The sequence below is a fragment of the Fulmarus glacialis genome, unplaced genomic scaffold (genome assembly GCF_000690835.1).
Source record: "Fulmarus glacialis isolate BGI_N327 unplaced genomic scaffold, ASM69083v1 scaffold244, whole genome shotgun sequence".
NCBI classification, from domain to species: domain Eukaryota; kingdom Metazoa; phylum Chordata; class Aves; order Procellariiformes; family Procellariidae; genus Fulmarus; species Fulmarus glacialis.
In genome coordinates this window covers 35,008-58,386 of record NW_009205945.1, presented here as the reverse complement: position 1 = coordinate 58,386, position 23,379 = coordinate 35,008, and the positions used below count along the sequence as shown (strand labels likewise).

General features: G+C 44.8%; 1 protein-coding gene across 1 annotated transcript in view; it reads left to right on the top strand.

The window, feature by feature from the left end:
• The first annotated feature begins 249 nt into the window (after window positions 1-249).
• The window catches only part of MYL3 (myosin, light chain 3, alkali; ventricular, skeletal, slow), a 38,602-nt gene continuing 15,472 nt past the window's right edge, over window positions 250-23,379 (top strand). The window contains exon 1 of the mRNA XM_009575559.1: window positions 250-476. Within this exon, the coding sequence (XP_009573854.1) occupies window positions 354-476 (123 nt within the window). The 5' untranslated portion in view covers window positions 250-353. The remainder of the gene's footprint in view (window positions 477-23,379) is intronic.

Genomic DNA, 23,379 nt, shown 5'->3' with positions numbered 1-23,379 from the left:
CCCAACCTCCCCCTTGTACATGTACACGCACGCACACGCACACCAAAAATGTTTGACCCAGCGCCAGGCTCAGCCCTAAAACCCCCAAACTCTCTTTCCATTTAAGTGCTAATTCGTAACAATGCCATATCGGATGGCTCTAAAATAGCCGGGTAAATGTCTTGTCCTTTTATAGCAGTGGCCCTATTGTAAGCTCTGGCATGTGACAGGTCTGAGAGTGACACAATGTGTGACTTCAAGAGACTGGTCAGGGATAAAGACCTGTGTGCGCTGGTGATTTATCCTGCAGCAGCCACCTCTTTCTTGTCTGTCTCCTTCTCTCCCTTTCTAAAGCAGCCCACCCGCAAACCAACATGCCTCCAAAGAAGCCCGAACCTAAGAAGGCTGAACCTAAGAAGGAAGAACCCAAACCAGCGCCTAAACCAGCAGAACCAGAACCCAAAAAAGAAGTTGAATTTAACCCAGCTTCTATCAAAGTATGTATCTTTTAACCTGGCATGGGAGAAAGCATGGTGGTGGGGCTTGGGTTGGTGGTGGTTCTGTGGTGGTGGTGTATTCAATGCTGTGAGATAACATTCTCCAAAAATAGCTCTTGGTTTTGAGCAGAAGATGAGCAGCACAGGCAATTGCCACAGGTAGAGTAAGAGTGGGAGCAAAATCACCGGGGGCTCTGCTAAACAGAGAAGCTAAAAGCTGAATCTTATTTTATCTGAGGATGTTCAGACCTGTTGGTCCCATCTTACCCCCAAAGCGGCAAACTTTACTGCATGCAAGCTTCACCGACCTCAGTGGGAAACTTCCTGCTCCTCTGCAGGCAATATTGCAGGTAGATGCCAGGAAGGCTTGACTGTACTCAGGGCTAACCCCTGACTAACCAACGGCCAAGGCTAGATTGTACGTTTGGAGTGGGCTTGGAGCATGGGTTGAATTCATTTCTCTCTGCCTGGAATGCATCACTTTGGTAGACATCACCAGTCTGGGACTTTCTTAAAGTGAGCCAGTGGTACCTCCTGTGGTTTACAGAAAAGCCCAACTGAATGGCAAAGGAACTGTGTGCTTATGCATGTGTTTTGGAAGGCAGAGAGAAACGGAATGATTTCCTGAATGATCTGCTGTTTTCAGGTTCTGCCCCAAGGATTCCTTCAAAGGGCATGAGCCTTCTCCTCCTTCTTCCCCTTTAGAGAACTCTCTGCCGGAAAGAGTCACTGTTGATCTCAGCAGGGTTTGCTGAAGTCTTGCTCAAATGTGTAAGGACAAGATTATGTTTCCAAGGCCTTTTCAGAAATAGGTTTTGAGAGAATTTGGGGTCACTACTCTAATCCTGAGCTGCCTAACTGGCATCACATTTCCCTTTCAATGAACCACCCCATTGACAGGGAACTGCCAGTGTTTAGGAAACACTCAAGGTTTTAAAGCTGTGAAGTAGGTAATTCCTATTGAGGATGCTGGAGATTTGTTTCCCTTTCAAAGGCTTTTTTCCATGGGAATTGACCCTTCAGCAGATACCTGAGAGTGTCTCTTTTATTTCAAAAGTAATTTCTCTCAGAGAATGATAAGGAGAAAGAAATTATATATTCCTATAGAAATGACCATGAAATGGACTATCAAAGAGTGACCTCTTGACTTATAAAAATGCAATAAGCAAATAAAGGTCTAAAAATGACTAGTTCCCCTTTGCTCCTTCTGCACCACACTCATTCACAGGCAACGTCAGAGACCCCTGCACGCATCTCTAGGAACAGCTTTCCCATTTTGTTTGCACAGTAAATACTCCATGACGGATAGACACTGCAAGACATAGCAGGATTTCTTTGCAAGGCATTGTCCTTTGGGAATTGTCCTTTGGGAAAAGGAATTGCTCTGGGGGAAAAGAAGGGGAGCTTTGCAACATCTCACAGGTTTCTTTCTCATGGGGATTGGGTGTAAATCAGCATTATTTTGTTGATTAATTTAAAGCAGCCAGATTCTTTCCTGTTTCTTACAAGAAATTGAGCAACTAACAGGGGAGTCCTGGTGATCACCTGTGTTTAAGGTGAGCCATAGGACATGAGGCAAGACTAGATAATGCCAAAGAGGAAAATGGGCAGATCTCCACTGCCATCCATGGCACCAGCTCCTCAGAGCTGAGGCGATCTCTCTGGGACCCTCTCTTGTTAGCTCAAAGAGTAGTTTCCCCCCTCAGGAAAACACAGAAACTATGTGAGAAAGGGAGTAAGTTCATCTGTCTCTTCAGCATGCCTCCTGAGCACACCGAAACAGGACTCACGGGTCGCTTGTAAATCATGGGCTGCTGAAACCGTTTGCTTCTTCCACATGGGACTGACTCCTGCAACTGGGGTTTTCTACCAAAGGAAGCACTGAAAATGGGTTTGTTCTTCCTTGAATCATAAAGACCTTGAAAATCTTTCAGTTTAAATACTGGTGAAAAAAACCCCAATCATTTGTAACTATATCAAGAAGAAATCAGATTACAAGGAATTTGGTTTTGGGCTAGTTTTAAGAATAATGACACCAGAGTTAATGCTGTGGTCTGAGAAGGACTTCCACCGTGACCTTGGGCAAGTGGTACGTGGTGGGATCCAGCTCTCTGCTAACATCTCTGTACTTAACATTCCTGCACTGTAAAAGGAGGAGGGGGCGACTGCAATAACTTCTCTTAGAGGGCACAGATACCTTCAGCCGGGATGCCGTGACGTTATGGTAATATTCAGCCGGGATACTATGACATTGTCGTGTGGTATGAAGGGCAGCTAAGTCCAGTAGAGAGGTGAGCTGTAATTAAAAAAAAAAACAACAAACCCCAAACTGGTACCACTCAAAAAATAGTCATGCATCTTTGCAGTCACCACAATTTCAAAATCATCAAATACATTTTCATCCAAATAGGGTTTGAAACCAATTCATTTCTACATTTTTTTTTTAAAACCTACTCACTCTGCATACTTATTCATGCAAATTCTTATTTTTCCCTCCAGTGCAATTTGCAGTTATGGACTCTTCTCATGTTTTTTAAAGTGCTAAAAAATATTTATTGAGTTCCTAAAAGATAAGTAAATCCAGTACTCCCGTGATAACATCTCTTCGTCTTTGCAGAGACTATTCCATTATCTACTATATACAAAACTGGACTAGGGAAAGCATTGGTAGATGCATGCTTTGGGTCTGTTTTGTTTTTTTTTTTCCAAAACTTGTACCAAGGGGAGATGATATTCTCTAGAGAAGTTTTCCTGGGAATTTTTCAATTAAATGTTTTTCATCAAAAACACTTTTGTCACAATTGAAGCTATTTGTGCACAAGTGCTGGGTCTGGTAAATATATGGCTTCCTGTTCCACAAACCTAGCTCTGGTGCAGCTCAGGCCATCTGGTGTAGATCAGAATACCTCCCTAGATCATTGTACAACATTTGAAAAAAATGCTTTAATGAGTTTTGAAATTCTCCAAACATTCCGTTTCTGCATTCCAGGATGAAACTGGCTCTTTTTTTCATGCTGAAGATAGTCTATAGTTAATAAAAGGCGAGGAAAACAAGCTTGTATCAAAACAAAATGTTAAAAATGATCAAAATGCATCTTCTGATGGGAATGTCTCAAATTATGAATATTTATTCTCAGACCTTATTGCACAATTTTGTATTTGGATTTTTTTAACTTTTTTTTTAGACACTAAAAAGTCTCAAAACTAAAATATTTCTGTGGAAGAGAAAAGTACTTCTTGTTTCAATTTTCCTGACTGTTATATTTTGCTGTATTGATAATGGTCTAAGAGCCTTATTTTGCACTCCAGAATCATATTACATTTTCCCATTATCTTTCTCTTGCTGCTTCACGGTCTCAATCTGTATTGGGTCTGCATTGGGATGTCAGGTATGGTGGCCTAAATGCAGTTATTCTCAAGTTTTAATGTTGCTCACATGTACATTCCCATAGAATTTGACCCAATATTTAGAAATTTTCAAAGTAGATTGGGTGCGATTGAATGTTGTTTGCAACTCATAGATAAGAGTTTTGAGGTTTCTTTGTGCATTTGTTTTTCTGTAAGAGTTTGGCTGAGTCCACGAGGAAGTCTTTTTTTAAGAAAGTGTTTCTCTAGAATAGCCCCTCAACCTCTTTACCTTGGGGAACAGATTGTCCTGAAGAGATTTTGTAGCAAGACGATTGTCTTTTCCATATATCTAATTCATTTCCACTTGAATGCTGTCTTTTAGCTGGGGGGCACATTTTGCCAGAAATATATTCTGCTCTCTTGAAAAATAGTAAGGCTGATGCAAAACAGGATTCATCTTTTACTGTTATGGACACAGAAAGTGGGACTGGCTTATTTAGCTCTAACCATTGGAAAGTTGATCATTGATCTTAAACAGATCGTCTACAATCAGCAGAGAGAAACTTTCTAGAGGTTTATCTCTTGCAGCGGTGCTAAACACCTGTATCAGGATGGCTTGAATCACCCTTGGAGGTGCTGATCTCTTGATAAAGGGAGATGAGACAGGTATTTGGGTGCCAACATTTCAGCAGCTAAAGTTAGCTGAGATGACGTGCTCAAAGTCCAGTGAGTCCTGGGTACAAAAAGGCCACAGAGAGACAGCTGGCGTATGTGAGGACTTGGAAGGGACACGGCTTACCATATAGAGTTACCCTTAATAACCCCATTTTCCCACGTCATCACTTGATATGCTTATTGTAGCAGCATGCAGTAATACAGGTGCCTGGGGAAAAAACAGTCATCGTTTATTTTTGTGGAGTGCTGTGATCTTGAAGCCATGTGAAACCTGTTCTCCCCGAAAAGCCCTGCAGGCTTCTGAACATCTGCAGGGATACTAAGAAATAAATGCTCCTTCCCTTTTTCTACAAGAAAAGATGTAAGAGCATCCAGGATGGGAGCAGCCACGAGGGAAATAAGCAGGCATCGTGCAGCACTGGTAAAGATGAGTCCCTGTCGGACTTGTCTGTTCAGCTCCAAAGCACCGAGCGTGCCGCAGTGCGATGGCAGGGTCGTAGCCAGGCAGACGTGCAGGGGTGCACGTGTGAGCCTCTGCCGCAGCGTGAAGCAGAGCTGGACAGAGGTCGGGAAGGCTGCAGTCTGGGGGAAGGGAAGCAAACGTCTCTTGGGGGAGATGGATTGATTTTCAAGGAGAGAAATTCCATTTCAACAACAAATGTCCTGCTAAGGGAGATTGTCAGAGCAGTTTTGGTGCCTTGCTGAAGAATTTATTCTGGGCTGAAGTGACTGAAATGAGATTTCAGAGCGAGTTTTTACATGGGAGAAATGTATATGAGTTAATAGTAGACATACCTGTGAGAAGGGTTTAGATGGGGGAATGAAAAAGCAGGAGTTACTTTGTGGATAAAAAGGATTTTGTTTGTTGGGTAAATGTGTTGCATTAGTGTCCATGAGAGAAAAAATATGCTCTATTAAACATGTGGCTGTATGAAAGAAATTCAGTTTATGGGAGGAATGAATGTGTGTACAAGAGAGGGTGAAGCAGCATATGACACCTTTGTGCCTTTGTGTGTGAAGGCAGAGGTTTTGTAGCCACGTTTTGAGGAGTTTGTGTGGGCAATCAGTAGCCATAGGGTGTGTGCCCTGATTTCTTGAAGTTTTGTAGCTGCGTGAGAGGTTTTGAATGTACTTCTTACTGAGAGAGAGGTATTTAGCGACATCCCTGACTTCTGTAAAGAGAGAGGGGAGTGTGTGGGTGTGGGTGTAGGGGTGAAGGGTTTTGTAGGCAAAAAGGCTTGTTTGTGAATAAGAAAGCTGATATGTTGGCCCACTTAAGAGAGATTTTGAGCGTGCAAAAGAAGTATTTTATCTGGATGTGTGAGCTAAAACAGGGTATGAGCTCCTGGGCGCAGATCTCTTCTGGCGTGCGAGGCTCAACAGCAGATAAACTTGTAGCTGGCTGGTGGCAGGAGTGTAGTAAGGTCCTTTGCAACATAGACCCATGGAAAGCATGACACAACAGGGGTTGTGTAGGAAACACTGTGTGATGGCCAGAAAAAGCCATTTGCTGGCACAAGATTAGGACATCCCAGTGCAGTCACGGTCTGAATCAACATATTGAAGAACCCCTTCCCTCTGGTGCAGAGACAACAGGAGCAGGATTCTTCAAAGCCATTCACCAACCTGTTTCACCCCCGCTGTACACCAGGAAAGCACATCTGTGTCAACGGTGCACCAGGTAGAAGGTGGTACAGAGCTGTCCCTGAGCCACCCACACAGGGCAGCTCATTCTCAGTGTGGGGACCATTTCTTTGGGTCTCTGAGTAGATGATGACCTGGGACATATTAAAGGCATCCAGACAACTAAGGGCTTGTCTGATTCAGAAGAAAGCCTGTCTGGATATCCCATGCAGTGTACACGTATCAGACCCAGCTTGGAAGAAGAAATCGTGTTATGTTTTAGTAAGATGTGGGGGGATGTAGGTCTTTGCCTGCTTTGAAACCTGTCAGGATGTTAGATCTCATTGAGAGTTTGGCCAAGTCTTCCTTGAGAGTGACGTGGGAACTCTTTATATGTGTATACCTGAGCCTCCAAGATCAGGCATCAAGACAGCTGAAGGTGGCCACCATATGCGTTCAACCTCCCAACACCCTCTCATTTTTCTCTCTCCAATCTATTTTTTCCCTTGGTTTCATTCCTTCCAGGTGCTACATATTCCCATTGTCATCACCATTATTATTATTGGCCTACAGTGCATCTCAGCAGAAATACTTTTAGAGAGCAATTTCCCTCCTGTGCTCACATATTTGAAGGTTTCTGAAGTGGGCAGACACCTGCCAGGCTAAACCGAGCCCACGCTGGGCCTCTTTCTCTCGGTGGTTTCTTCCTGAGCCTTTGAAGCACAGAGAAATTTGAGTAGTGAGTCTTGAGGAGGCCCCAGGCAAAAACGACTAAAAGTTTAGCAAAGACAAGAGACCCCATTGCAAGCTCGTGGGAGTCAGTGGGAAATTTTTCCCTTTGCGTTTTATGGGATTTGCCTCTGACTCACCGTTCTTGCTATGGACTGGTGCTCTGGAAAGGTGTGAGAACTTTTGTAAGCTTATTGTGATTTATTTTTAATTTAGCGAGCGACGAATGCCTCTTGGGTATGTGCTCAAAAATTGCATTGATCTGGCAAAGTACCTTCAGATGCATAGAGACAACGCCCTTTTCAGCATAATAATGGTACAAACTGCTGTTACTCCAGAGGAAGATTTCAGATGCCACCTATTTTAAATAGCAGATATCTTTCTCAGGATGGGATGAATCTTTATTTGAAAGGGGAAAAAGCCAGCCTGGCTTCTAGGGAGGGAACCTAGACATTTCGCTTAGATGAGATGTCTGTCTCAGCGGGTTATAGTGAAGAAAAAGGAGCTCCACCCTGAAACCTTTGGCTGCACAACTTTGAGTTATTACCTCAAGCGCAGGGTCTTAGTAGACTACCCAGATAAGTGCAGAAAGTCACTGGAGGTTTGGATTGCATTATTAAAAAGTTTCCACAAGTAATTAACACACAACCCACTGCCCTTTTGCAGTAGAAAGCTAATGAACCAAAGTGCCCTGATAACCCTTGGGATGGGCACAGGAGAAGAACCAGAAAAGAATAAAATAGGAGAAATTCCATTCAATTGGAATAACCAGGATAAGCATGGTCCTCTGCCATGCTCAGCCTACACCAAATAGAAATATGAAGGTGAGTGAAGAAGGCCAAAGGCTCCTGCATGATCTATTAGCATTTAATGTCAGTGAGTGTGGCGAGTACTTGTTTTATAGAGCTCAAGGCTGTTAAATCATCTAATCTGACATCTTATATGCAGATTTTGACCCAGACGAGCTCTACTCAGCCCAAAGATTTTAGTTAGGGAAAAGCATTTTTGGCCCGATGAGAAAGAAAGAAAGGAAGAAAAAAAGTTGGATTCACCTGCTGTATTTCAGGCATCTACAAGTTAAATATTCAAGGCTGAGCTAGTGTCTTCAGGCTCCCATTACAGTTGCTAAAAGAAACAGGCACTTTCAGAAGTTCATTTATTTCACTTGAAGACGACCATCTAAGGTAGATTGAATGAAGGAGTGGTAGCGAAGAGGGCCCACTGAAGAGCAGGGACGCTCAAGCCGTGATCTGGATGCAGTGAAGAGCCCTGGCAGCTCACTTTTGTGTCCCAGCTAAAGAGAACTGCAAATACTTGATGCTCACCAGTAGAACACTGCCAGAGCTGGACTGTGCCTGGATGCAAGCCAGTCAAACTACCTGATTTGTACGGTGCTGTATAGCTCCACTGGTTTGGATTTCTACCAGTCTGGGGACTTTTCCACAGTATAGACATTGGCTGCTGAATGTTAGCGATTCTGCCCAAGCCCCTGCTCTAAAAGGAATGATGGTCCTACTCCAGAATCCTGGCTCTGGGCCGACCATGGAGGAGAACGGATCTGCAGGATCCCGAACCTGAGCAATCTCTACTACGTCTGAAAGAAAATCTCGCATCCTCCCCATCCGCCATCCCCTCGAAGCTGGGGGGAATCCAACTTCAGCAGCCTGTGGTCCTTCCTAGGAAAAACCTGACCTGAGGATTTCAGGTCATAATGGGCAGCAATTGGGTGGGAACTGGAAGAGGATCATCCTCCTGGCGGGATTCTCCTCCCAATTCAGGGCAGCTAAAGTCCGAGGCATGGCACTTTTCCTCCATAAATGGTGCTTTTTCCTACCCTGCCCCATGCCCTCGGCGCAGCGGGGGGTGCAGAGGTCTGACGTCACGCACGTTGCACACACACAGGCGGGGGGGGAGGGGAAGCTCAGCCGGAGGATGCTGCCGGGGCCGTCAGCACAGTCTCTGTTCCCTCCCCAAAGCCTCCCTGCCTGTGAGAGGCCGTTGTATGAAGCTACCACAGCTATTTCTCAGAAGTCGGTGGCTGAGACACACTGCCTTGCACATAAAAATCAGGTGATGGTCAAGCTCATAATGCCCCATTAGCAATTATCTTCAGTGCTTCTGGATGGACCCCAGAGATGAGCATCATTAAAATGCCATGCTGCCATAGCATGCTTCTAAAGGCAGCTCTGCTCTTTTATCCTCTCCTTTATTTATCACACTATGTCACTCTGGAAGCAGAGGACGTTCCCAGCCAGACTGGCCATTGTGGGGCAGCTTTTAATAGTGGAGAGAGCAACTTTCCCCCTCCTGTCCCTTCCTTCGGAGCAGATGGCCCCAGGTTGACATGAATTTGGCAGCTTGCTTGACAGAAACGAATCAGTGCCTGAAAGTGTAAAGGGTTATTTCAGCATTAGGAAACAACCTGTAGCCTTGACCCAGAGAAATGTTTCATCAGAAGACAGGATGAAGGATGACTCATGTCCCCGGGGCTGTAGCATCCCCAAAAGAGGTGAACCCCAAGAGATGCAGGCCAGGATGCAAAGCAGCGAAGAAATAGTAAGATGTTGAGCAAGCGTGCATTAAAACACAGCAAAAGGGTTTCTTTGTGGTATATTCCACTCATTCTTAGGGCCAAAACCGAATAGCACTGGAAATCGAAGGAGCTTTCCAGATGAATTTTCTGGGCCAACGAGAGTCTGGCTATCTTTGTATATCTCTCTTGTTCGCAGAGCTGGGTGATGTTTCTCGTAAAAATACTTTTTAGGGAGACTTGAAAAGTGCAGTTTGGTGATACCAGAATGTTTTGCAAATACACACAGATTTTTCAAAGACTTTTCAAAAAATCTAAAAAGGATAAAGAAAATTACCAGTTTCAGCTTTTTTTAGTTAATTCCCTGTTTAGATTTTTTTGATCTGAAGCAGCTATTAATTTTGGAGGGTTCTTTCCTTCTTATATAAAAAAATACCCAGAAATTTTTAATGGTTGAAATTACTTCCATTTGGACAAAAGAGAACATTTTGACCAATCTGGAACAATTTTTGTCCCTCATTTCCAACTAAAACTGTCATCAAGTAGAACACAAAACCAAAACCTGTTTTCATTCTTAATCAAAATGACTTTTTCCCCTAAAATTTGGAAATTGCTCAGTGGCACCCTAAGATATGTAGTAGTATGATTTTTTTTTTTTTTTAAATCATTTTTCTGGGCAGTTTCCCCTTCCAAGTCTTTATTATGCAGCTGCCAAAAAATAACTTTTCTGCAATGTCTGACGTCTGTGGCACAGGGACGTACAAACCCAAACCTGTAAACAGCTCAGCTCGGTCTGAGGGATGTAGAGATGAAAACCTGTCAAGTTTCATATGCTCTTTTTTATTTGAAATAACTCAAGAGTTGCAGCATTACTGAATCCTCAGTAATTCACATTTAAATTGAAATGTGCTGCTTTCTGACTCTATCTGGATTGCTGAGGCAGAAGTGCAGCCGGACTTTCTGAACGTGATTTTCCTTAGTCTCTCCTGGAAAGAAGACGATTTCTTTAGAGGGTCTTAAACACCATCAACTTTATTTCCCTAATACAGAAGAAAAGGCTGTGGCACTGGGTAAACCCTGCCCAGGGGTGGCCCAGCTTTACTGAGTCATCTGAAATCATCGAAAGTAAGGTTTTCTGCAAACGTGTCTAGGGTTTTTTTCATCTCCCTCTACATTTCCCCTTGTAACCCTGCATGTTTCACATCTTTATCTGTCTCCCCTGACATTTATACGCTCCTTGTCTCTGCAGTACTTCCCAGCCTGCTCTTCATTTCTGTGTGAAGCATGGAAATTGTGCAAAAAGTGCAAACCAAAGAATTGTGCAAAAGCAAAGAGCTGGTTTGAAAGGGGTTGCACTGCACTCAGCAGGGTGATTTCAATGCAGTTGTTATTGTCCCCGTTTGTTTTCTCTTTTCAGTCGTTATCTCAGACAGGCTAGGACACAAGAGGTTGTTTATTTCTGCTTTGCCACTGAATGAACTTTGCAGCTTTTCGAAAAGGGGGGGGATGAGAGAATAGCAAATAAACCCTGTTTTGACAGCTTCTGGGGTTTTCAAGTGGCCCTGCAGCAGGTCCTGACCTAGAAAGCCCTTATGGCAATACATCCTGTCACGGAAATTTATCTTCTGAGATCTCCGCCAACATGTTTGTCTGCTTCTCCAGCACGTGGTGTGGATGTGGCCTCTGTAGGTTTGTTTGCATGTCTATAGTTGTGCGTGAGGTAGGTTTTCTTTGATTTATAGATGGGAAAGTAAGCAGCATATCGATGTGGAGATCTCGTGCTATGGGTGTGTGCGTACCTGAGGTGGGAAGCGAGAGTGAGAGCTGCCCGACCCGCAGCCTTACCATCGTCCCTCCAGCCGGTGCCTCCCAGCCTTGCCGTTTCCTTTTCCTCTCTCCAATCTGCCCCTTGATGAGCAGGGAGTTATTAAAAGCACACTCGGGATATGGAGCAGCTCTGTAATAAGATCTGCATTTCTCACATAGCTGCTAAACCTCAATCAATATGGTTTTAATCGCCATTTGTGTAACGTGCAATAACTATTAAATTTAAATTAAATGCACAGCTCAGAGCATGCAGAAGGCCCTGGCCAAAGTGCTAACTTTTCCCAAGCTGCTGGAAAGCTGGACTGTAGAGACAGAGTATTTATTTCTCTCGTAAACCAGTTAAATCTTCACTTAGAGACGGGGAAAAAATGTTGAGAGTAGCTATAGGAGGGATGGGGGCGGAGAGGAACAGTGGCTCTTAGCAGAAACAGAAACTTTGGGTTTCCCCTAACTTTTGCAAAACGTTAGTGTTCGGGCAGAGGTGCCTGGGTGCACTTTTCCCTGGTGTCTGTGCTGACAGGATGGAAAAAAGCATTAGTGGTGTTCCCTGTGTGGAGCAGAGCCACACAGGTCATGAGTTGGATGGGGACATGACTCAGAGCCAGATGATGATGTGCTGCCTTCCCTCCTGGTCCCGCACCCCATCCCTTCTCAGGGGCAGGTTGGCTACCAAACTGTCACCAAGTCCTTGCCATGCTGGCCCAGGGCAACGCATCTCCAGATGAAAAGCGTTCCAAGCGAAAGAGCCCTTCAGCTTCTCTGTGCAAGCCCCAAGGGTAACCTTGGGAACAATCACCTTGGCTAAAGACCTGTCTCTGCACTTACATGCTCCAGCAGCAAAATGGGGACAGTGGTAATTATAGCTCTGAGATGGGCTTTCGTGAAGGGTTTTGATGTGTTAGAAGAGTAGGACTGATATAAATACCTAAAAGCTACTTCAGAGCAGTTCCTCTTGGCAGCAGCAAAAGACAGAGTGTACCTACGCTGATTTTCAGGCAGAGGCGTGCAGTGGGTACCTGCTCTGGGATGGCCGAAAGCGGGGTAACCAGTTAGCTCTGCACCAAGAGCAGGAGCGTGGGAAAAGCTCCTGCTGCCTCTCTATGCACATGGCTCCAGCGATGAGACCTGCCCACCTCGTGGCACAGGCTCTGGGGCTTTGGGTCCGAAATCATCCCAGCCTCTCCTAAAGCTGTAGTGGTTCTAAATGGTCTCAAACTGTGGGGCTTTCCGACATTAGACTAATAGTGAGCTCCTCCACCTCCGCCTTCTTTCCTCCCCCAGCCCAAGGACTGATGGGTTGCTTAGACTTTATTGCAAGGTTTCCAAGTGGCAAAAGGATTGGTTAAAGCCCAGGTATTATTAAAACCAGCAACAACAACGTCAAATTTCCTAACAATATTTCATATATATATACGTATGTATAAAATTATCACATGCTGGCCAGTGTAAAGAAGTGGAAAGAAATATGGGAAAGGGAATGGATGTAATATTAGGAGAGGGGCAATGCCAATATAATCTCCAGAATGTTTTTTTTTTCCCTCCTAAGCAAATTTCCTTCTTGAGTTTAATTTCATGTCTCATTGTATGCCTGTACCTTACATGGCATTGTTCCCTCCCCTGTCCTATCTGCAATCTGAATCCTAAAAAAGCAGACAGGGAGAAGAGGGAATCAACTAAATTTAACCTGAAATCACCGTGCTGTGCTCAGGATATGCGGTTAGTTGGCAGCCCAGCTCTCTTTGGTGAGATATCTGCTTCCCAGAATCCCAGCCATAGCCAGGGAACTGGGTGTTGCTGCCACTAATAACAGGGATCAGGAGAGCTTTAGCAGCTTTTGCTTGTGAATGCTGTCCACCTCATGGATTGATTCCCAGCAGCGGGTCAATCAGCATAGCCCCCTCCAGTCACGCACACACCCATGCTGATTTATCCCAGCTGAATACCTGCATCCTACTTTTCCAAAGATCTGTGCTCTGCATCCAAAAGATCCTAGCCTCTAGGTTTAAAAGGATCAGTGCAGATTTACACTGGTCCTTTATAAACCATCATCTCTCACTTCTTTCTCTGTCTCGCTTGGGGTTTAATGTGTGCGTATGGTTGTGAATGTGAGTTGTGCATACAATATATACTAGGAAGGAATTCTTTACTGTGAGGGTGGTGGGACACTGGAACGGGTTGCCCAGAGAAGCTGTGGATGCCCCATCCCTGGAAGTGTTCAAGGTCAGGTTGGACGGGGCTCTGAGCAACCTGATCTAGTGGAAGGTGTCCCTGCCCACCGCAGGGGGGTTGGAACTAGATGATCTTCAAGGTCCCTTCCAATCCAAACCGTTCTATAATTCTATGATATATATATATATAGTAAGGATATATAAAAATACATAGTATGCATATGTGTGCATAGATGTGTGTAGGAAAGAAATGTGAGTGTGCATTTATGTATATTCATATGCAAATATGAATCAATATACGCATATATACAGACATATATATATAGATGAGCAAACATTTACACCCATGCGTACACTCCTATGCAGTTTGTTTTCTTTATCCAAATGCCCGGTGCATGTGCAAGCACACGCCGTAGCTATGCAAGGTGCCTGGATGCCCAACTCGGGGACCTGTGTCCCCCTCCCAGCCCTCCAGCAGGTGCAGGAGAGCCGAACCCCACAGCCCATCCCGCCGGGATCGCTCCGGGAAGGAAGGTGGCACTCAGCCCGCAACCCGGCCGGAGCCAACCCAGCCTCCAGCCTGCAAAAACTGCTCTGCTCCAGCAAACTTACGCATCCAAAACCCAGAATAGAAACAGTGACAATCCATCGATTGTGTTTTCTGGGAAGCAGCGGAACATCGCAGCCACCGAGCAGACGCGGCTGAAAAGTCTCCTGCGAGAAGTCTGCTCCTGTGAATGATCTTAGAAAAACAAACCAGTTTATAACCCTCCCAGCCTTAAAAAAACAGCAATGGGGAGCAAGGAAATAAAAAAAGGCATCATTGAGAACCCAGCTATGGTTAAGAGCAGCCTGACAATAACTGTTGAATGCTTGGGGAAAAAAAAAGAAAAAAAAAAGAAGGGGGAAAAAAAAAACAAGGAAGGAAAAAAAAAGATAGTGTTGGTAAGGAAAATAGCTCAAACTTTTCAGTGTTTGTGGTTAGTGCTGACTAGTAGGTAAGAGTCACAGCCTGGCAGGGGGTAAAAATGTTCTCTCTCTTTGATTTAATGGTTGCAAAAAGAACCACCCCCCCTGCAAATGCACCCCCCTCTGTCCAGAAATGACATGTCATCGAATGCCATGCTGCTTGGTGACAGCACTTCATAAACACAACGACTGAATCTGCCTCCAACATCCTTGCGTACGACGGCAGGAGCTGGCTGTAACGAGTGCGAAGGGGTGTTGGGGACTGAGGCTGTGGGACAGGCACAGACCTCGTGGGTCTCAGAAGAAACTTGTTTTTCAATGTCAGCCTGGAGAAAACCGTCACGGGTCAGAGCACTTGTTAATATGATCAAGTTTTGGGCATTGACACTGTTGTAAGGGGACTGAAAAAAAAAACAAAACCCAAACCAAAACTCTGAAACGTCAGCTCCAATTGCAGTTGTAGGAAACTTCAGATTTGGCTTCTTTCTACATAAATACGTAAACCTCTAAATCAAGCAAAGGACCCCAGTAGGCTGGACTGAAAGGAAAAACTCGTGGTGGTGACAGGGAGAGGGAAACGGTTTCTCCTACTTTCTTTTTTTTCATCAGAATTTGAAATTTCGATAAAAGGGCAGGATTTAAAATTCCCGTTCCTCTTGACCAGCCTCCCAGCCGGGGCTCAGCTTTTCAGACTTGAGCTCCCTGGTGATGCTGGGGACGGGCAGGAACATCCAGTACGGCTGCGGTTACATAGTGAGATCAGAGCACTCTGTTTTTCAGCTCACAAGGAATAACGTCCTGCTTTGGAAAATAATTTAAAAAAACCAACCCAAACCAACCCCCAGAGTACGAAGTATGGCAGATATTAATTTGGGCTCGTGGATTTTCTACGGGGAAGCTTTGGCCCATTTGAAAGTGGGGCTGGGTTACAGTGTGATTATTTTGGGAGCGGCATGTGCGCTACGCCTGCCAGCTTCGTGTAACAAAAGCAGAGCTCTCCCCGTTGCCAGCACGTTATCGCGGTGCTTTGGCAGCTTAATCCTGTTTTTTTTCAAGACAGTTGCAGGGTAAGGGTGAGGGGGACCAGCTACTGTTTGATTTTGCAGGAGCTGCAAGTGCACGAGGATGGTCTGGATTTGCTGGGGTCTGGCGGTTGGCATCATCCCATCCCTAGGAGGGCTTGGGGTGGGGATGGCTGCAATGCCAACGATGGAGAAAAATAACACCTTCGGGACAGAGTTGGGAGAGAGTGATGTTTGTATCACGTTGCAAAGTCGTGTCAGGGTATGTCTGGGAAAACCTTAATATTTTCTACCCAGGACACTGAAGCTCTTTTGTGTGTACCGCTGGGCTGCAGAACACTGTCAGACTAGACCTTGGAGGAAGAAAAACATGGTAGATGGTTGTGGTGGCTGGTGCTGTTGGCGGAGGTACTTTGCCAAAGTGTTTTATTTCTCAGGGGACCTCGCTGTGTACGAGCAAGAGCTTCAGCTTCCACATCCAAAAATGACTCCTTTGCTTCCAGGAGATTTTTTGCTTTACAGATGCCTTTCTGCTACATCTTGCCTGAGACTCATCAAACTCATTTCACTTAGGCCAACTAAATGCCTCATATGGTCTCATTCACTACTAGCATGACTGGCACGTCAATCAGCAACCTACAGGAGTTACACAACTGTGTCATCTGAGAGCAAAATTAGTTTAGCAAAGGGTGGTTGTTTTTAGGCTTGGTGGGGGAATTAAAATATTAGAAGAAACCAGCTTGAATTTTCAGGAGGAGGTTTCAGCAACACACAAAAAAGCCACAGAAATTCTTTTTTGGCAACTTGAAATGGATTTGTTCAGCCCAAAAAGAATTGTTTTGGTAGGATTTGGAGTGATCTAATGTGGGGGAGTGGGATTCTTTAAGTCATATTTACATGAAATATGCCATTTCAATATAAAAATATTTGAATTTAAAATAAAAAAAAAAGAAAAGAAAAAGCTGCCAGTATTTACAAGACAAAACATTTGATTTTGGAAATGAAAGACAAAGGGAAAGGCTTTTATGTCAAAATAGTAAGTGTAATAATAATAATAATAATAATAATGTCTCTTTTTTTTCCTTACTTAAGCTGTTTACCAAATTAAATACAGTAGTGTTTCACTTTTCCTGGACGCTTTCCAACGTACCATATCCACCAAATATATTATCTGGTGACTAATTTCCCTGTCCTGTTTGAGACCTTCCATCTTAAGATGATCATATTGCAAGGGGCACAAGTGCAATGCTGTCCCATAATTATGTGTGGAATGGTGGAGTCCACCTGTCCCCATGCATGTGGATCGAGACATGAGCCGTTTTCCTTCTTAGCACCCACTCACCAGGAGGTTTGAGGGCTTGAAGCCTTTCGGAAGTGTTGCAATGTGGTTCACGAGCTGTATCCTTGGGGGTCTTCTCTTCTCCATTAGAGACCCAACCCATGAGCTATTGTCTACCTCAAGCAGACAGCATAGGCAACGTCTGACCTCTCCTACACCCCAGGCTCCCCTCCAGGATTTAACAGAGGGTATTTTTTAGGTTTTATAATTTCTTCCATGGTTGCGAACATCTGCACAAACATCTGCTGGTGAGGCTGGTGAAGGGGGGAGTTGCAGAGAAGGCGGGAAGCCAGCCGTCAATAAATGGTTGGAGAATCCAAAACCATGTTGCTACAGGGAGAACAGTCAGTCTACAAAGTGTTTTATATTTCTGGTGCAGGCCGTTGCCAGAAGCTGTCTCAGTTCTCTAAAGAGGTTGTGTCATTCTCCTGTTGAGGCTCTGGAATTTCCCTTTGTACTCCGGAAAGCTGTGGCAACACATTCCCCATCCAAGAAAGGGAGCTATCAATTTATAGGCTACTACCAGAGTTGGAAAAGCACAGTGATCGAAAAGCGCACTGCTCCTTCAACCCCAGAAGGTATTTTCAAGAAAACAAGAAGCAAGGGGATGTGAAACCCTGCCAGGGGACTGCCACCCAGCGCCCCAGCTCAGGCTGAGGGTGCTGAGCATCAGCGCCAAAGGTGAGGTTGCTTTGAGTTGCCACGTGCTTGGACAAGCTTCCTGCAAAGTGCAAAACTGAACCCGTGCCCTGTAGACATATCAGGCTGTGGTTCCTCACTCAGTGAGGATTCAGAGCACAATAGTATGGCTGAGCAGATGTAGTCTGAGGTATTGAGGTTCAGGATTGTGTTGTGATAGGACGAGAGGACATTAGGAAAAATTTCTTTACCGAAAGGGTGGTCAGGCCTTGGAACAGGCTGCCCAGGGAAGAGGTGGAGTCACCATCCCTGGAAGTATTTAAAAGACGGGTAGATGTGGCGCGTAGGGACGTAGTTTAGTGGGCATGGTGGTATTGGGTTGGCGGTTGGACTTGATGATCTTAGAGGTCTTTTCCAACCTTAATGATTCTGTGATTCTGTGATTTTTTCCTTGGGGTAGGAACCTCATGGGTTCCCCAAATCTATTTCTCAATCTGGCTGTACCACTGATCTCATGTTTCTCCACAGTCCTTCACCACCTCATAACCTTTACTGTTATGCACCTACTTCAGCTCTCCCCCTCTCCAGCTCTGTCATCACCTGGGAGCATCCCATGGAGTGACTCTGAGACCCAAACCAGTGCTTCCTAACCCCAAACCAGACACCGCTCCTTCACACAAGGCTTTCACATTTACTTCTTGAGGGACCAGGTGAATCAAAAGCCACAACATGGCAGACCTCATCCAGACTTATCCCAAAATAAAGTAGGGACCTGGAAGCCATAAAGTCTGCTGAAGTTATAGTAGGAGCAGTGGTGATATACTGCTGTAATTTTTCAGCTCTCAGGAATAAATAGATAAAAGAAAGATTCAAGGTAACCATCTTCTGGTGAAAAAGAGTGCAGGCTGGAGAAAAAAGTGCTTGTGTATTTCCTTATGCAGCAGCACCCTCCGCATGACCTTGACAAAGACTTTACCTCATTTTCCTGATCTTGAAATACGTACCTTTTTAATGAAAGGCTTCACCAATTCAGCTGAAAATAATGGTTGATTTCTATTTCCACTTCACTTTCATTATCAGTATAGTTAGGTATTGTAAAAGGTCAACAATTCACTTCTCTATTGGACTCCCAAACAATATATTTTCTGCCATTCCAAAATGACCTGTCATTTCAGTCCAAGTTGAAATAATTTTTCTTCTGGAAACATTGGGGACCAAACGTAAAACTGAAAACATAGAGTATCAGCAGAGTTTTATGGTTGGGTTTCTATTCTGCAAAATGTTCATTATATTTTAGCTGTTCCCCATGAAGACCACGTGGAACACCTTGTACTGTCATGTATCACAGCTCATATACTAGTCAAGTGTCTGTGTGTTGTACCATGACTTTCCTCCCATCAGACCATGAGCTGAGTAGAAATAATGAGGAAAAGTCCTTAGGGCAGTCCTGGGAGCTAAATGTAGATGTACCAAAAGAGTTTCAGAAGGCAGAGATGAGAGGTCAGGAGTGACTATCAAACAACAGTAAGGGATGGGGCTGTATGAGACTTGACCATGTGTCAAGGTCTTCCCATGAGGAGTGGAGGAGTTTATGTACATCTTAACTGCTCTGCACAGAAGGTGATGGGAGAGGGGATGATGGGGATGATGTGTATTAATAGGTTTAAAAAGGTCTTAGTGGAAAAACCCACATGCTTATGAAATGCAAATGTAACCTCAACACAATGATACTGATCTTGATGGCCTTCTGGGCCTCTTTCCATCTGCTGCGTTTCTGCCTCCTAAATCAGTCTCCCAAGAACACACAAAAAACCCCCAACCCCTTCTCCTTCTCCCAAACTAGCCCTGTCACAGCTAAGTGAAAACCTTGCTGTTTGTATTAGGATTCCTCAGTGTGCTATGAAACAAGAAGAATATTGTTTCTTTTCTGGAGGGGCTCCTTGCTTGCATTGTCTAAATGCTTCCCCCAGATAACCTCCTGACTGCTGGTTAGCAACAGTTTTATTAATAGGACTGATTTCAGACTTAGTTATGTCTGACTTACCATGCACAGAGTTATGTGCTTGATTGAGATATTATGGGTTTATAAAAAAATTTCCCTGAGATATGAAGCTGTGAATGACGTTAACAGCGCCAAGGGGTGCGTGCATCCCTCCTGGTGTCTCTGGGACAAAACCAGCTTAATGCCATTATTTAGACAAAGAGGACAGTAGCATTAGGGCTACAGCTGACGCCACTGGTGACCAGGTGATGATCCCCTAAAGCCAAGATTGCTAAAACAGCAGGAAAGTTGGCATAAGGTTTCCTGTTTGTTATGGAAAGATTTTAATTCAGACGTCTGGTGTCTTCAAAGAACATGCAGCACAGTCTACACATCAGGGCGGGAGACAAGTGGAAAGAGATTAGCAGTCAGCAGCTCTGTCTCATATGGATTTGTACCAAATACCACCACTGTGAGCCCTGGTGCTCTGGATGCTTGGCACTCATAGGAATGTCTTTGCTTTAAAACCGCAGTTGCCAACAGAAAAAATGCCAGGGGAAACTCAATTCTTCTGAAGTGCCAGTATATTTAAAACAAACAAGCAAACAAACAAACAAAACCCCAAGGGAAATCATCCTAGTCTACTTCCAGGGAACTGGAGAATGTAAAGCCATATCTGGGAAAGCAAATTCACATTAAGCTTGTGAGTAGATTTTGCAGCCTCCAGCTTTGGGCGATGAGGGCTGCTCTGCTGACCGAGCTCAGTGAAGTGTGGGGTGATGCTGGTGTGCAGTGGTGTAAGTGCCTTGGGGCAGGAGTGGGTCTGGGCATCAGAGATATCGCTGGGGGCTTTCACTCCCTTGGATGCCCGTTGCATTAGAGCAGCAGAAGCAGAGCTGCCCTAGAGCATGGATATGGGGTCACCGTTTGTGGCTGCAATGCATTGGGACTCATTTGCCCACTGCTTGCCTTAGCCTAACCCCATTTTTACAGCCTGTCCTCTGGGCCCCTCCTGCCTGGGGTCTCTGGGGCAGTCCTCATGGACAGCTCAACCATTGCTCTTGGTACATGGAGATGGCTTTGGTTTTGTGTGCTCCACGCCGTTCTGAGGGAGAGGGGAAGGAAAACAAAACCCCAGCTGCCTTCAGTCTAAACGTAGCCCAGGGTTCATTCCATCCATCTTCAGTGATACCGTGTGGCTGGGTAAATGATGACTCGTCTTTCCTTACAACTCCATGGTGGTATGTGCTGAGAGGGGAGAAAATAGCAGCAGCTGCCACCCACACATCTCTGCAGCTTTCCCAAGAGGAAGCCATGCCAGGGTGGTAGGTCTGGTCAAACCGTCTACCACCACCTTGCCAGCTGTCATGCATGGTCCTCCAGCTCTGACTGGTGTTTTTATAGGGGCCATCATTAGAGGTGAGTCACCCTCAGTCCTTCAGCTCAAACCTTCCCTTTGATCCAGCTGTGGGAATGTGCAGTCATCCTTTTTCGCTCTGGCACAGTTTCTCCTAATCTGCAGTCTGCCAAAGGGCTAGCTCATGCTTTCTGGGTGGGACTCATCAGATCAGAAAAGGACATCTAGTGTGCTAGTTGCCCACACTCTCTTTATTGTCATTGCAGAATTGATTGATCCATTCAGTGAAAAGCAGAGCATAACTCATTTTCTCCCCACGTATAGACCTAAACCAAGTCAAAACACACCCTAGAAGTGCCCATTCCCTTCTACTGGTATAAAGCAAATGTGGGGTCACTGACACATCCGAATGTCTAACATCTAAGTGTAGCTGAGATGAATTCTTCCCCAAGAGCAATCTGTCATAGTGATTTACATATGAGTTGCCAGCAGCTCTGGCCTTATTTCACCCACACTGGCTATTGATGCCTGAATAAACTCAATATGCAATTAGCTTCAGCAAAATTCTCAAAGCTTGATATAATTAGACACACTGGGCATAAGGCTGCTGCTGAAAATGCACCTGTATGAATGTGTTCCCCGATGGATATTTACTTCTAATTAAACTAAGGTATGTGGATTTGGGATAGGACCCAATCTAGATGATTATAATCTTCCTGACAAAGATGTGTTTGGACCCCTCCATGTGTTAGGAAAGGGAAGAGCACTGCTATTCTTTTGGGGGCTCCTTTCTTGCATTCTTTAAATGCTTCCTTCCAGACAGCCTCCTGGCTGCCACTTAGATAACTATTTTATTAATTGGAATTCATTCAAGGTAAATTATGACTAAGAATTGCAAACAAAGTGGTAATCCTCTGAATGAGCTAGTTCAGATAAGGATTGAACAGGGCAGACACAAAAATAGCGGTCTGATTTTCAACAATCGCAGGATTAGTGTTGAGTCCTGCCTTCCAAATCCAGCAGATGTTTTCTGGTTCTTCCTTCTCCTAAGCCAGAAGATGCTCAGAAACACTATGCTAGGGAGAGATAGGCAGGACACTGATGGGAAATATGAGCTTTGGGCTGCCTGTATCTGCCCTGTAGACCCTCAATGTGTCCTACGAATGCTAGAGCTCCTTGTGCTGCTCAGGGTATCGGAGACAGAAAAGTGTCTGGGAGCTGTCCACTGAGCCCTGGGTGGAATAAAGGGATTGGTGTTATGCTCTGCCATGTCACAGCCATCCTGGCTGGAGAGCTGGGAAGTTACAACAGCTCCACCCTTTAATATTATGAAAATCCCAAATAGGTGATGAAGGGATGTGTCACGTTACATTTTACCTTGAAACAAGGAAACAAGGAGTTTGCATTTGAGGTTCTTACTATGCCTTTGTTCCACTTGGCTGCTTTGCTACCAAGGAACAAAATATGATATTAAACAATGACAGGTGGTCAGCTTCATATGGAGAATCTGCCCCAAAATGTGTGGGGTTGTACATATGTTGGCAGGGGGCAAGGGTCATATATGTCCACAGAGGAATGCTTCCAAGGGTGTGTATTCATGTACTGTTAAGTCTGTCCCAAGTGTATACTTTGCATGTATGCATTTGCATGTTTACGCATACCAAAATATGGTTTCTCTTTATTTATGTGTTCACCATAAGGGCATTCTGCCAGTCTTCCTGCACTGCAGGAATGTCCCCATCAGCAGGGACACCCACCCTCTTGGTTTTCCGTGAGAGACAGGTGTAAATTCTGGTGTAAATTCACACTGCTGACCTGTGCTTGTTCATTCAGAAGCTTGGACCTCACATTCTGACATTGTGTTTCCTTCTTTTGCATTTGAGCTCAGCAGCGATCTGTTGGCATCTTGCAGCATTTTTGGGGTCCAGAGCTGCTAGAGGGCAGTGCCACATAAAAATAGGAAGCGGGACAACCCTAAAACTTGGGAAACAGGAGGAAATATGAAGTGATGGGAAAACAAGAGACAGATGCAGCGTCAGAGCAAGGTTCAGAGAGTTGTCCAATATAGTACAGCAGTGGTTATTAGAGGATGCTTTAGGAAAAGGTACGAGAACTGGGCAGAACTTCCCCCAAACACCCTCCTAAACCTCAAGCAGAGACTTCCTAAACTAAGTATTTCTGTACATTTTGTACTATACAGAAAAGGATTTCTTTTCCAGGAAATGATCCTGTGACCCTTCACACACATGTAGACTGTGAACATCCACAGTATCCCATGATGAGCTTCCACAGTTCAGCTCTAAGAGCAAAGAACCGCTTCCTTCACTTTCCTTTGAGCCTGATTCATGCCAGCTTCACTTGATACCCCCTTGTTCTTCCGCTGGAAAAAACAGTGGATAGTAGATCCCCATCTGTCTACAGATAAAACCCTTGCAGTGAAGGAACATGGGATTTACCATGGTGCTACCATAATCATCTCTGGAGAGGGCAAGTTCAGCTCTAAGAGCAAAGAACCGCTTCCTTCACTTTCCTTTGAGCCTGATTCATGCCAGCTTCACTTGATACCCCCTTGTTCTTCCGCTGGAAAAAACAGTGGATAGTAGATCCCCATCTGTCTACAGATAAAACCCTTGCAGTGAAGGAACATGGGATTTACCATGGTGCTACCATAATCATCTCTGGAGAGGGCATCAGTG